This window comes from Mesoplodon densirostris, chromosome 3 (genome assembly GCF_025265405.1).
Source record: "Mesoplodon densirostris isolate mMesDen1 chromosome 3, mMesDen1 primary haplotype, whole genome shotgun sequence".
Taxonomy (NCBI): Eukaryota; Metazoa; Chordata; class Mammalia; order Artiodactyla; family Ziphiidae; genus Mesoplodon; species Mesoplodon densirostris.
In genome coordinates this window covers 143,758,642-143,770,926 of record NC_082663.1, presented here as the reverse complement: position 1 = coordinate 143,770,926, position 12,285 = coordinate 143,758,642, and the positions used below count along the sequence as shown (strand labels likewise).

Genomic DNA, 12,285 nt, shown 5'->3' with positions numbered 1-12,285 from the left:
CTCACGACCACCTGTGCTTAAATATTCACACACACACACACACACACACACACACACACACACACACACGCCTGCCTCCGTGACTCCCTACTCACTCCCATTCATCACCACAAACCTAGTTTCAAATCCCACCTTGGCCGCATCTGAGTGAGTGATCTACAGCCGAACCTCAGTTTCCTCATGTGCAAAACGGAGCCAGTAATAACCTCCCTGAGAGGGCTGCTGGGAAAATGAATAAAATGTTGAACATCATTTCTGGCACATAACAGGCCCTCGATACAGGGCAGTAGAAGTAACTGACATTGCTGGCAACACTCCCCACAGGCAAAAGAGGTGGGAAGATTACGGCTTCATAAAGTAACCACAGTGACTGCAGTCAGAAAACAGTGATGACTCTTCATTTCTTTTCTGTTTCCTCTTACTATTTTCCTCCATTCCTGTTCCCCTGTCTCACTTTCCCCCTCTCCCCACCCCGGCCCTCACAGGGTCCTCAAGCACTCCGTGGATGCCACCTTTGAGAACCAGGGTCCCAGCCCTGGGTACCGCATGGAGATGTCCATCTTCTACGTCGTCTACTTTGTGGTGTTCCCCTTCTTCTTTGTCAATATCTTTGTGGCCTTGATCATCATCACCTTCCAGGAGCAGGGGGACAAAATGATGGAGGAATACAGCCTGGAGAAAAATGAGGTACCACTTCCCACTTACATCCCCTCTTAAAAACTGACACCCCCCCATCACACATGCACACACACACACACACAGAGCAACCAGCTTCTGGGGGCATCTGGGGAGGGAACAGCAGCATTCTCCAAGCAGAATTCAGTCTGCATGAAGGGCAGCCCTTCATGAGGTTTCCAGAGGAAAACACATCAGAGAGAAGTTGTGTATGTATCAGTCAGTTTGGACTAGGTTATGATGCAGTAACAAGCAGCCCTCACATCTCAATGCCAGATATCCACAAAGGAATTGGACTGCATGTCCAGGTGGCTCTTCTCCATGTCATCTTTATTCTGGTTCCCCTCTAAGATGCTTCAGATAAAAAGGAGAGAATGGCAAACCATGGTCCAACTCTTGTGGCTTGCGCCCAGAAGTGACATGTGTCACTTCTCACATTTCATTAGCCAGAGCTAGTCACATGTCTGATGTCAGTGGGGCAGGGAAGTATAATCTCCTCCAGGGAGGGGTGGTGAATATTTACAAATGAAAATCCAGTCCACCAGAGAGTATACGCATGACCCTTTCCTTCTCTAGAATCATCCAAGCTAGGTGGAGGACCTAGAATGCATTCTTCCTCTGCTTTGTTGGCCTCTAAGACTAAATAATTATTATTCCTCCCTGTCTCCTTCCCTCAAAGAGAAGGAGAAGCAAAATAGTCGGTAAGAAAGAATGGTTAGGCTTCGCAACATGGATGGACCTAGAGATGATCATACTAAGCGAAGCAAGTCAGAAAGACAAATACCATATGGTATCACTTTATGTGGAATCTAAAATATGACACAAATGAACGTATCTATGAAACAGAAACAGACTCACTGACATAGAGAACAGACTTGTAGCTGCCAAGGGCGGGGGGTGGGGGAGGGAAGGATTGGGAGCTTGGGATTAGCAGAGGAAAACTATTATATGTAGGATGAATAAACAACAAGGTCCTACTGTATAGCACAGAGAACTATATTGAATATCCTGTGATAAACCATAATGGAAAAAAATATGAAAAAAGCAACTGAATTGCTTTGCTGGATAGCAGAAATTAACACAGCATTTTAAATCAACTATACTTCAATAAAATTTTTAAAAATAATGGTTAGGCTTCAACGTCAGACTCTGGTTGAAATTCAAGGTTCGCTCACTAGGCAGCTGTGCCACGTCAGGCGTAACCTCTCTGAGCCTCTATTTTCCTCATCTGCAAATTGGGGGCTACTGATAGTACCCATTGATCATGTTTGCTAAGGGGATTCAATGAGATAATGGAGGAGTGTCAGCACAAAGTTTGGCCGATGGTAATTTCTCAAGGATCTGTAGCTGTCAGGAGAAGAAAACATTCATGGCTAGGAGCTCATGGGGGGTGTGGGGTGGGCAAGAGAGGCAGACATCCAGGCAGACGTGCAGAAGAGCTGCATCGAATGAGATGGGGGGTGCTGGGTGTCCAGCCGCCTCTCTCCTGCCTCAGGCCCTCACACTGCTGCGCTCTGTCCCGCAGAGGGCCTGCATTGACTTCGCCATCAGCGCTAAACCCCTGACCCGACACATGCCCCAGAACAAGCAGAGTTTCCAATACCGCATGTGGCAGTTCGTGGTGTCCCCGCCTTTCGAGTACACCATCATGGCCATGATCGCCCTCAACACCATCGTCCTCATGATGAAGGTGAGTCCCCCCTCCCCCCAGGCACTGCTTAATCCCCACCGCACCCCTGCCCCACGCAAAACAGAACCGGCTACGAGTTTCCCAGGCAGACCACACTCTGTGTCACCACCAAGCCCCTGTTCCTGTTGTCCCCTCTGCCTGACACACGGTTCCCACCACTTTGGCCAGCCCCTTCCAGCTGCCCCTGCAGAGCCCTTCCTCTAGGAAGCCTTCCCTGACCTCCCAGGACCACATGAGGTGTTTGCAGGCATCCTGTCTGTTATCTCACATGCCACGACATCAGTGTTGGGTTGCCTGATCGTCTACCACCTGTCTGTGAGCTCCGAGGGGCCAGACAAGTACTGATCACCCCTGAATTTCAGGGGTTCAGAGAGGGCCTAACTCAGAGGGAACAAGAGCCCCTTGATAAATGTTTGATGAAAGAAATGAGAAAAGAAGGGCAGGTAAAGACCCTGCGAGCCTCAGGGCCGTGGAGCCTCTTCAGGGTGAAAAGTCAAAACCTTTCACCCTGTGCTTTGGAGACCAAAAGCCTGAATTTGAGCCCAGCTCTGCCATTTAATTCACCATTTAACCTTGCACTAGTGACCAGTGGCATCTCAGGGCCTCAGTTTCCCTGTCAATAAAATGGGAAGGATAATAATAGCATGTTCCTTGCCCCCGGTGGGGATTAGGATTGAATAAGAAAGTTCCTGCAAAGATGTTAGCACATTTCTCAATTCTTAAAAGCACTCAACAAATTTAGCTGTTGATTTTTTGAACTGGTAAAAAAGTAGTGCCTGTATTCACCTGAAATTTCATCTCCATAAGCAAGTGCTTTGTCTTTTCATTGTTAGGATCATAGCAGTTTCAAACAAACAGAAGAGAGAAAGATAGAACAGCACAGCCCTTCTCAAATTGTTCACAGATCAGCTGGGCATCTTGTGAAAATGCAGATTCTGGTTCAGCAGGTCTGGGTGGGTCTGGGACTCCACAATTCTAACCAGCATCCCGGTGATGCGGATGCTGTAGGTCCCTGGACCACATCCTGAGTATCCAGGCGCTTGTGAATACCCATTCTCCATCACCCAGAGTTACCCATTTGGAACATTCTGCTGTGTTTGCTTCATCTATTTTTTTTTCTCATTTTTTAAAAATTGAGGTGAAATTCACATAACCTACAGTTAACCATTTTAAAGCGTACAATTCAGTGGCATTTGGTACATTCACGATGTTGTGCAACCACCACCCCTATCTGTTTCTGGAACATTTCCATCACCCGAAAAGGAAACCCATCCCCATTACCAGTGACTCCCTATCCCCCTTCCCCCAGCCCCTGGCAACCACTAATCTGTGTTCTATGGATGTACCTATTCTGGACATTTCATCTATTTTTTAAAGTGTTTTAAATGACAGACACCACACTATTTCACGCTTAAATTCTTCAGTGTGCTTTCCAAAGTAATCAGAACATTTTCCTACATGTTCTTATGCTTGACAAGATTAGTCTTAACACCATAAGATCCATATTGAATTGTCCCCAAAACGTCTTTTACAGTAAGTTGTTTTTTGAGCCAAGATCTAAATGGCTACACATGGTCTCCAGTTTTTTGTTTTTAAATCTCTGTCCTCTGCCACACCCCCGACCCCCCACCACCCCACGCTGTTAACTTTTTGAGGAAACCAGATGAGTTGAATGAAAACTGTCCCACCTCTGGGTGCATTGGTTTCCTCCATCTGCTGGGTTTCCTGTAACCTGGTAGTTAGATTTAAAGGTTATTGGTTCAAATCTGATTAGTTTGGGCGAGAGTCAGAATAGCGGTTACCTCTGTGGGTGGGGGGGGGGTTATCAACTGGGAAGGGGTGCGTGAAAACTTTTGGGAGGGGTGCTGGAAATGTTCTGCATCTTGGTCTGGGAAGTGGTCTCATAGGAGTGTAACAGGTAAGAATTAAAAAAGACATCTGGAAAGAAAATAAAAAAGAAATGACTGTAAAAAGGATGCTGTAGACATCCTGCATCCCATCAGGAGGCCCATCAATAGGGCCAGGCTCTCCCGGGATCTCAGCTGCTAAGATAGGACTCAAGAAAGGAATTTTTGTTTTGACCTGAAAAGAGTAGCCCAACCAGTAAAGAGCTTGCCTGAGGCCCGGGCTGGCTCCACAAGACATCAGTAGGGAAACCAAGTGTCCGAGTCCTGCCTGCCCCAGGGAAAGGGCAGCCACGGAGCCACCCCAGCCCTGGTCCTCGACACTGTGCCCACTGACCCCACTGCTCTTCTTCCTTTCTTCTCTAGTTCTACGGGGCCTCTGTTGCTTATGAAAATGCCCTGAGGGTATTCAACATTGTCTTCACTTCCCTCTTCTCTCTGGAATGTCTTCTCAAAGTCATGGCTTTTGGGATTCTGGTAAGTCCAGCCTTGGAGCTAGAGCTGTGGGTTAAGGGAAAGCCCAGAGGGGCACTGGGTGCTGGGTGGTGGTCTCCCCACCTGACCCCTCTGCCCCCAACCCCAGTGGTGACTTGAGCATCCCTCCAACGTGCACAGATTCTACTTAGGCGTTCTTGTACTTACCAAGTAACACCAAACTCTGTGTCAGGCGCATATCTATTATTAAATGATGCAATGAGAGGGGTAATGATTCATTTTGCAGACAAGGAAACTGAGATCCAGACAGGCAAGTCCATAGCATTCAAACTGTTCTAGCCACAATCGCAGTAAGAAATACATTTTGCAGTGGAGCCCAGTACTCAGACGTACAAACAGACAACCAAAATGAAATATTCACAGAATCTGTATCTCCCCTTAGCACATGCCCTATACTCTGAAGTTGTCTATCTCCTTGATTCCATGTCCCCCCCACCTCCCGCTTTTCTTTCCCCGCCCCCGGCCGCATGGCATGGCGCTTGGAATCTTAGTTCCCTGACCAAGGATCAAACCCACGCTCCCTGCAGTGGAAGTGCAGAGTCTTAACCACTGGACCCCCAGGGAACTCACGCCCCTCCTTTTTTAATGCAGTTCATGACCTACTAACTTGATTTCGTCTCCCACTAATGCAAGTGGTCTTAACCTGAGGCCCATTGACCCCCTAAGGGATCTATGGATGTAGGGTGGGGTGAGGGAGCCCAGGAAATAAGAGGTGAAAAAAATTACATCTTTATTTTTCACCAGCTGCTAACTGGACTTTTGCTTTTCTTTCCATCCTGAAAGTAGACAGCAAACCCCCGCAGGATTACCAATATGATCTGTGTCACTGATAAAAATCAGATGTTCTCATATCGCATCCCAGAGGTTGCAGGTAAGTCAGCCCTCCATATCCACAGGTTCTGCATCCATGGAGTCAACCAATTTGATTGGCAATTGGTTGAATCCACAGATGTGGGACCCGTGGATACAGAGGCCTGACTGTAAAGGACTTGAGGATATGCTTAGCCCACCTCCCTGAAGAGAATGACCTACAGCCCATGGTGTCAGCAGACCGAGGCTGGGGTCATACCTCGGCTTCCCAAGGTGGTAAAAGCTGTCGGCTTTGGCACCAGAGAGACCTCGAGTCCAATCGTATTCAGGCTGTGTCACCTCACCTCTCTCTCCTCCATTGCAAGAAAGGCCCATCCTCTGCCTCTCCCTCGAAAGAGCTCTTGCAAACCCCAAATGCAAATAATGTGTGTCTGGAGACTGAAGGTCCAAGCCTGACATGTTGCAAGCACTCAATAAATACCAGAAAGTGTTACAATAAAGCTCATCACCTGACCTTTCTCCTCCAAAGCAGTGGCTACCAAGCCTGCAACCCATCAGAAGCACTTAAAGTTGAATGATGCCCCAGACCCACCTCAAGAGATCCTTATTCATTTGGTGGGGTGGGAGCCCCTGAATCTGTTTTTTTTTTAAATTTATTTTTATTTTATCTGTGGCTGCGTCAGCTTTTTTTTTTTTAATTAATTTATTGATTTATTATTTTTGGCTGTGTTGGGTCTTCGTTTCTGTGCGAGGGCTTTCTCCAGTTGCGGCAAGCAGGGGCCACTCTTCATCGCGGTGCATGGGCCTCTCACTATCGCGGCCTCTCGTTGCGGAGCACAGGCTCCAGATGCGCAGGCTCTGTCGTTGTGGCTCATGGGCCCAGTTGCTCCGCGCCATGTGGGATCCTCCCAGACCAGGGCTTGAACCCGTGTCCCCTGCATTGGCAGGCAGACTCTCAACCACTGCGCCACCAGGGAAGCCCCTGAATCTGTATTTTTCATGAGGACACCCAGGGGAACCCAACATACGGCCTGGGCCATTGGGCCCTGCACTGAGGACCAGCCAGGCAGGGGGAGGCACCCTGCAGTCAGGGCAATTGCACCAACTCAGAGTTCCAGTCCTGGGGATGCCACCTATGGTCTGTGTGACCCTGAACGGGTCACAGAACATGTACCGGGAAGAACTCAGGCTCTCGAGTACCCATGCCTGGGTGTGAATCCTGCCTCAGACCCTTTCTAGCTATGTGACCACAAGCAAGGCACTTGGCCTCTTTGCTCCTATGTATACATCTACAGGATGGGAGGATGACACATCCAGCCTCCCAGGGCTGAAGGGGGTGTGCGCATGAGCCCAGGCACAAGCCCTGCCCAATGCAGCTGTCTTGCAATTTTTTTTCATTCCCAGTCAATGTTCTGGTGGTGAAGTGATGCATTCTGCCAGGGGCTGGGACTCCATCTCCTCCACCCCTGACAATCCTGCAGGGCTCTGCACTACGCCTCCCCCTTCGGTTTTAGATGAAGCCCCAAGTTCCCCATGTGGAGTTTAAATGATAGAGGGGCTATCCAGGGGCTTGAGGCCTGTAGCCAAACACCTATAACGTTGTCCTCGTTTGTGCTCCCCTAGAGGCAGAGCCTGAGACAAGCTTGAATGCAAGGAATTTATCTGGGAGGTGACTCCAGGAAGCCCCGTAGGGGAAAGAGGGTGTGAGACGGGGAAGGGAAGGCAGCCAGTACAGGGTATGTTGGTGAGCAGCTTCCCTATGGGTATAACTGGGGTGCAGTTCCATGGAGGACCTCTGGGGTACAGCAGAGAGCACATACGCAGGTCATGTCACCCATGGTGGGGAGCTGGAGTATGTATCCTCCAGTGCCCATCTGTCATAGTCAAGGGTTGCTCCCAGAGGAGCTGTTAATTCCCCTATGCAGCTAGAGAAAGTCCCTGGGCAGAGTAACAAGGGTACACAGTCAAAATATGAGGGGGGGCTTCCCTGGTGGCGCAGTGGTTGGGGGTCCGCCTGCCGATGCAGGGGACACGGGTTCGTGCCCCGGTCTGGGAAGATCCCACGTGCCGCGGAGCGGCTGGGCCCGTGAGCCATGGCTGCTGAGCCTGCGCGTCCAGAGCCTGTGCTCCGCAGAGGGAGAGGCCACAACAGTGAGAGGCCCACGTACCGCAAAAAAAAAAAAAATGAGGGGATATGGCTAGGGCCCCAGCAACACCTGCTAAAATACCAAAAAGTGCCAGTGGAGCCTGAACTCTTTTTAGACAACCATAAAACAACATCCATCTATTGAGCACCTACTATATACCAAACCCCACACTCAGTGACTCACATTCATCAGATTGTTGTTATACCTTTATCTTCCAGAAGAGGGCCCTGAGGCCCAAGGAGTCCAACTCCGAGGACATTTGATTCGTACATGCTAAAAGAATTTGATCCTGGGAAGCACAGATCCAAAGCCTGTGTCCTTCTCTGTGAGGCAGAGGGGCTGCCGCTGGGTCAGGTGCTCAGGGGAGACATGACTGCTCAGAATGGGGCCCAAGCCCCGATCTGGCCTCTGCTTTTGTGAGGTTGCTGGGAAGGCCTGTGTTTAGCATGGGTCCCACCAAGCCTTAAGGGAAGGGCCGTCTATTTGAGCCAGACCCTTAGATCCAGGCAGGGGTGCTACTTGTTGTGGGCTCAAACTGTGTGAAATATTTCAGTATTTTTTTTAATATTTATTTATTTGTTTGTTTGCACCGGGTCTTAGTTGTGGCAGGCGGGCTCCTTAGTTGTGGCATGCAAACTCTTAGTTCCGGCATGCATGTGGGATCTAATTCCCTGACCAGGAATTGAACCCAGGCCCCCTGCATTGGGAGCGTGGAGTCTTAACCACTGCGCCACCAGGAAGTCCCAACATTTCAGTATTTTCACAACAGCATACTATACCTGTGTGTCCCACTTGAGCCAGAACCCAGCCCAGGGATATACCAGTCAGGATAGCTCAAGTTAAGCTGTGGTAACAAACACCACTTTGTTGCTCCAGTCAACAAAGGGTTTACTCAGAGACCCGGGCTCACTGAGCAGCCGTCATCTGGAACATTACTGGACACCAGGTCCAGGGTTGAGAGAGTTCTGGCGGGTCCTGCACTGGCCAGAAAGTGACTCCCGCTGCCTCTGTTCGCAACCCATCGGCTGTAACTAGACACACAACCTTATCTAACCACAAGGGGTCTAGGAAGTGTAGCCTCGTGTATGCCCAGAAGGCCTCTGCACCCTTGTTCCTAACCCCCTTCTCCAGATTAGGAAATGGAGGCACAGAGAGGTTAAGTCACTGACCCACAGCCACACAGCTGGATGGTAGCAGAGCTGGCATGTGAACCCAGAGGCTGCTGTCTTAGCAAGTGTGCTATAAGCATGGTCCTGATTCAGCAGGGTCCTGTCCATAGACTCTGGGCTTGCCCAGACCTGGGTTCAAATCCTGACTCTTCACCTCTATGCTGTCTGAGGTGAGCATCTTAGCTCTCTGAGCCCCAGTCGCCTAATATAAAATGGGTGATAAACCTTCCTTCCGAGGGTCTTCATGAGGATCCCAGTGACATCATTTATGCAGCATCCGAGGTCTCAGAGAGCCCTTGGAACTGTTGGAGAAACAGGGCACAGCCCAGAAAGGCAGCCCTCCCCCACAATAGAGCTGAAGCGGCACCCGGAGACCCCGCTCTGGGGCCAAGCAAGCCGTGGGAAGGCTGGGGGGTTCCAGGGAGGGGGGACTCAGAACAGGTGATACTGAGAAGTCCATCCAGCAACATTTTGCTGTTTGAATGACTGTAACTGTCCCGGGCAACTGACTGGTCTGCAGCTGTGCCCCTAATGGGCCCCCTGGACTGGACTTGGGGGCCAGCCACGGAGCCCTATGTTGGCATCTCTATCTTGTGGGTCCCCATTCTAGAATTATTTCCGCGATGCCTGGAACATCTTCGACTTTGTGACTGTTCTGGGCAGCATCACCGACATCCTGGTGACTGAGTTTGGGGTAAGTTTCCCGCCGGCTTCTCTCTGGACAGTTCCTGGCTCGACTGGGAGGGGCGAGGCAGAGGGCTGGCTCAAGCCAGCGCTTGACCATGACCAAAGAGGGAGTGGGGCCCCTGGGAGCAAGGGCAGCCCCTCAGGAGGGTGATGCAGGGAGACGGGGATGTCCGAAGCCACCGCCATGGGGCTAGCGCTGCAATGTGAACTTCCCTGCCTCTTGGCTACCGACTTATGATTAAATAATGTGGATGAGCTCACTGAGAAAACTGAGACACTTAAAGGATCCCAAGGCTGAGCCCCACCCCCCAAACACCACACAGTGTTGGGGGCCCAGAGGGAACCAGCTTCAAGTCCATTCTGCTTGAACTAACCATGTTCTGGCTCACGGGGAGGAGGGGGCCATGGCCCTTGGGTTAATGGGGGGACACCATTCCCAGGACCTTAGGAGGGTCCCTGGGACATGTGTCTTCCTCTATCCCCAGGCCTGGGAGGTTCTCCAAGTGTGTGTGGGGGGGGGGGTCGCTGGACCTCGCTGTGGTGGCCCCTCACAGGGCCACATCGTCTGGAAGACACAGGTCCCAGAGCTCCTGCCCCACACCCCCTCCCTGGCCATTTGCCAGTGAGCCTAGGCTTGAGGGCCCTCGGGAGGCTGTGGGGAGGATAGGAGGTCCTCACAGGCGAAGCAAAAGGGCAAAGAGTGTCAGAGCCAAGGGCCGGGGGTGGTAACAACCTTGTCATAATAACAATAATAAAAGCTGACAGGGACGGCCAGGCACTGTGCCAAGCGTTTTCCGTGGATTAGCTCGTGGTACAGGTCAGGGGCTCAGCATATAAAAGAATTCCTTTAGAGGGTTCAACTGAAGGGATCCAAAAGCAGAGACTATTCACAGAGCGGAGGGGAAGGGGCCCAGCACCCAACCACCATGGGGAGCTGTTACCTGCCCAGGTGCTGAAGTCAGAGAGGGGCCGCCTGGTGGGAGCTGTGAACATGGAGGGACAGAGCTCCTGCCAGAGACAGGGCCAAAGCAGGCATGAAGCATCGGGGGAGAAATACCCCTACCTTTCTCTCCTCCCACCCTCTATCTCCTGCCAGCCACTTCCATTGGCCAAGACCAGCCAGAAAGGAGCCAGAAGGCCAGAGAGCCAGGGCGATGCTCAGAACAGGCAGAGGAGAACAGAGAATAGATCTGGGTGGGGTGGGGCCCGAAGAAGAGGGTGTTGCCCCATTTCACAGATGAGGAAACTGATGCTCAATGCTGAGGAGAATGAGGGACCTACTTAAAGTCATGCAGCCAGACCTGGTGACTCCTGAGGGCACACTGGTGTTCCCTGGGGCGTCCCTAACTGAGCCCCCAGCAACAAAGGGATCAATTGGCCCACTCTTCTATCCTGGAAGCCTGATAGGATTGGGAAGCTACACAGAAGAGGAGCCATTCTCTGACACATCCCCCATACCCCCACCCAAGTGGTATCCTGGCCACAATTCTTTGCCTTCAGCTTCAGTGAACCAGAAGTTCCCCCTTCCCCCGTCTCACCCCTGACACCTTCCTCTAGAGAGGTCATGCCCAGCTGTGGGCTGTCCCCATTGGGGTGCCCCCACCTGGCCACTGTCCCCTGGCAGAGGGCCAGAGCTTAGACCTCATCTTCTGTCCTAAGTTTCTAAGAGATCTGGAGCTTCTCCTGGCAGTCAAAATTTCTTGCCATCCAGCTGAAGACAAGACAGCCTTGAACCAATATCCCTCTGGGTCAAGAGATGAGAAGGGGTGACCCACCAGCCCAGTAGGGCAGGTAGAGGAAGATGATTGAAGCTCTAGTTGCCAGTAAGAGATCTGTAGGACTGGACCCCAACGGCTTGTTCTCCTGGCTGCAAGATATGGGAGGGCAGGAGGATGGGGCAGGAGAATGGGGCACGGAATCCAATTCAGGGATATCAGGACTATTGCGGGAGTCAAACAGCCCTCCCCTATGAGCTGTTTGACCCTGGGTAACTTGTATTACCTTTTCTCGTCCTGTGTTTGGGACTAACCTTCATAACCAGCCGCCTCAGACCCTTGCAAGCCTCACATTCATTCATGCATTCATAGAAGCATGCATTAAGCACCTGCTGTATGCCAGGCATTGTTAGAGGTGCCAGGAACAGAGCAAAACAGACAAGAATGCCTGCCCCCAGAAGGCTGACATTCTAGGGCAAGAGATGGCAACTTTGAACAAATCAGAGCGATTGACGTAAAGTGCTTGGCACAGAACCTGCCAGGAATTAGTTCACGAATTGTGGTTATTATTATTGCTATTGCTCTTATTACTGTGAACGTACTTGGATTGCGGTTTGTTAGGCAGCCCCTCAGCCCTGAATTATAATCATTTGGCGGGAAAGCTAGAGGGTGGGCATTTGGACCCTTTTAGGAGGATAAACGCCCGACCTGGAGGTGGGGAAGGTTTGCCCTGCTAGGCAAGGAGCCCTCAGCAGCCCCTTTTCTGCCTCCCAGGTAAGCCCACTAAGTCTGAGGCCAGACAGAGCTCAGCCAGGCTGAGGCAAGGGGAGCCAGACCATTGGGAGGGCAAGGCCCCAGGGTTTCGGGGGAGGGGGCGAGGGTATGAGGCCCACCGGGCCTCAGCTGCCACCCACAAGTGGCTGGGGTGACGTGGGTTTGCCCTGCGTGCGATGGATAATGACTGTGTTTCTTGTCTTGTCTCTTTTCATGCCT

At 51.2% G+C, this 12,285-nt stretch overlaps 1 protein-coding gene across 3 annotated transcripts in view; it reads left to right on the top strand.

Moving 5' to 3' along the window:
• The window catches only part of CACNA1A (calcium voltage-gated channel subunit alpha1 A), a 238,334-nt gene that overhangs the window by 194,770 nt on the left and 31,279 nt on the right, over positions 1 to 12,285 (top strand). For all 3 annotated transcript variants that reach the window (XM_060092233.1, XM_060092235.1, XM_060092236.1), the window contains exons 28-31: positions 486 to 687; positions 2,201 to 2,365; positions 4,636 to 4,746; positions 9,501 to 9,584. In XM_060092233.1, the coding sequence (XP_059948216.1) occupies positions 486 to 687; positions 2,201 to 2,365; positions 4,636 to 4,746; positions 9,501 to 9,584 (562 nt within the window). The remainder of the gene's footprint in view (positions 1 to 485; positions 688 to 2,200; positions 2,366 to 4,635; positions 4,747 to 9,500; positions 9,585 to 12,285) is intronic.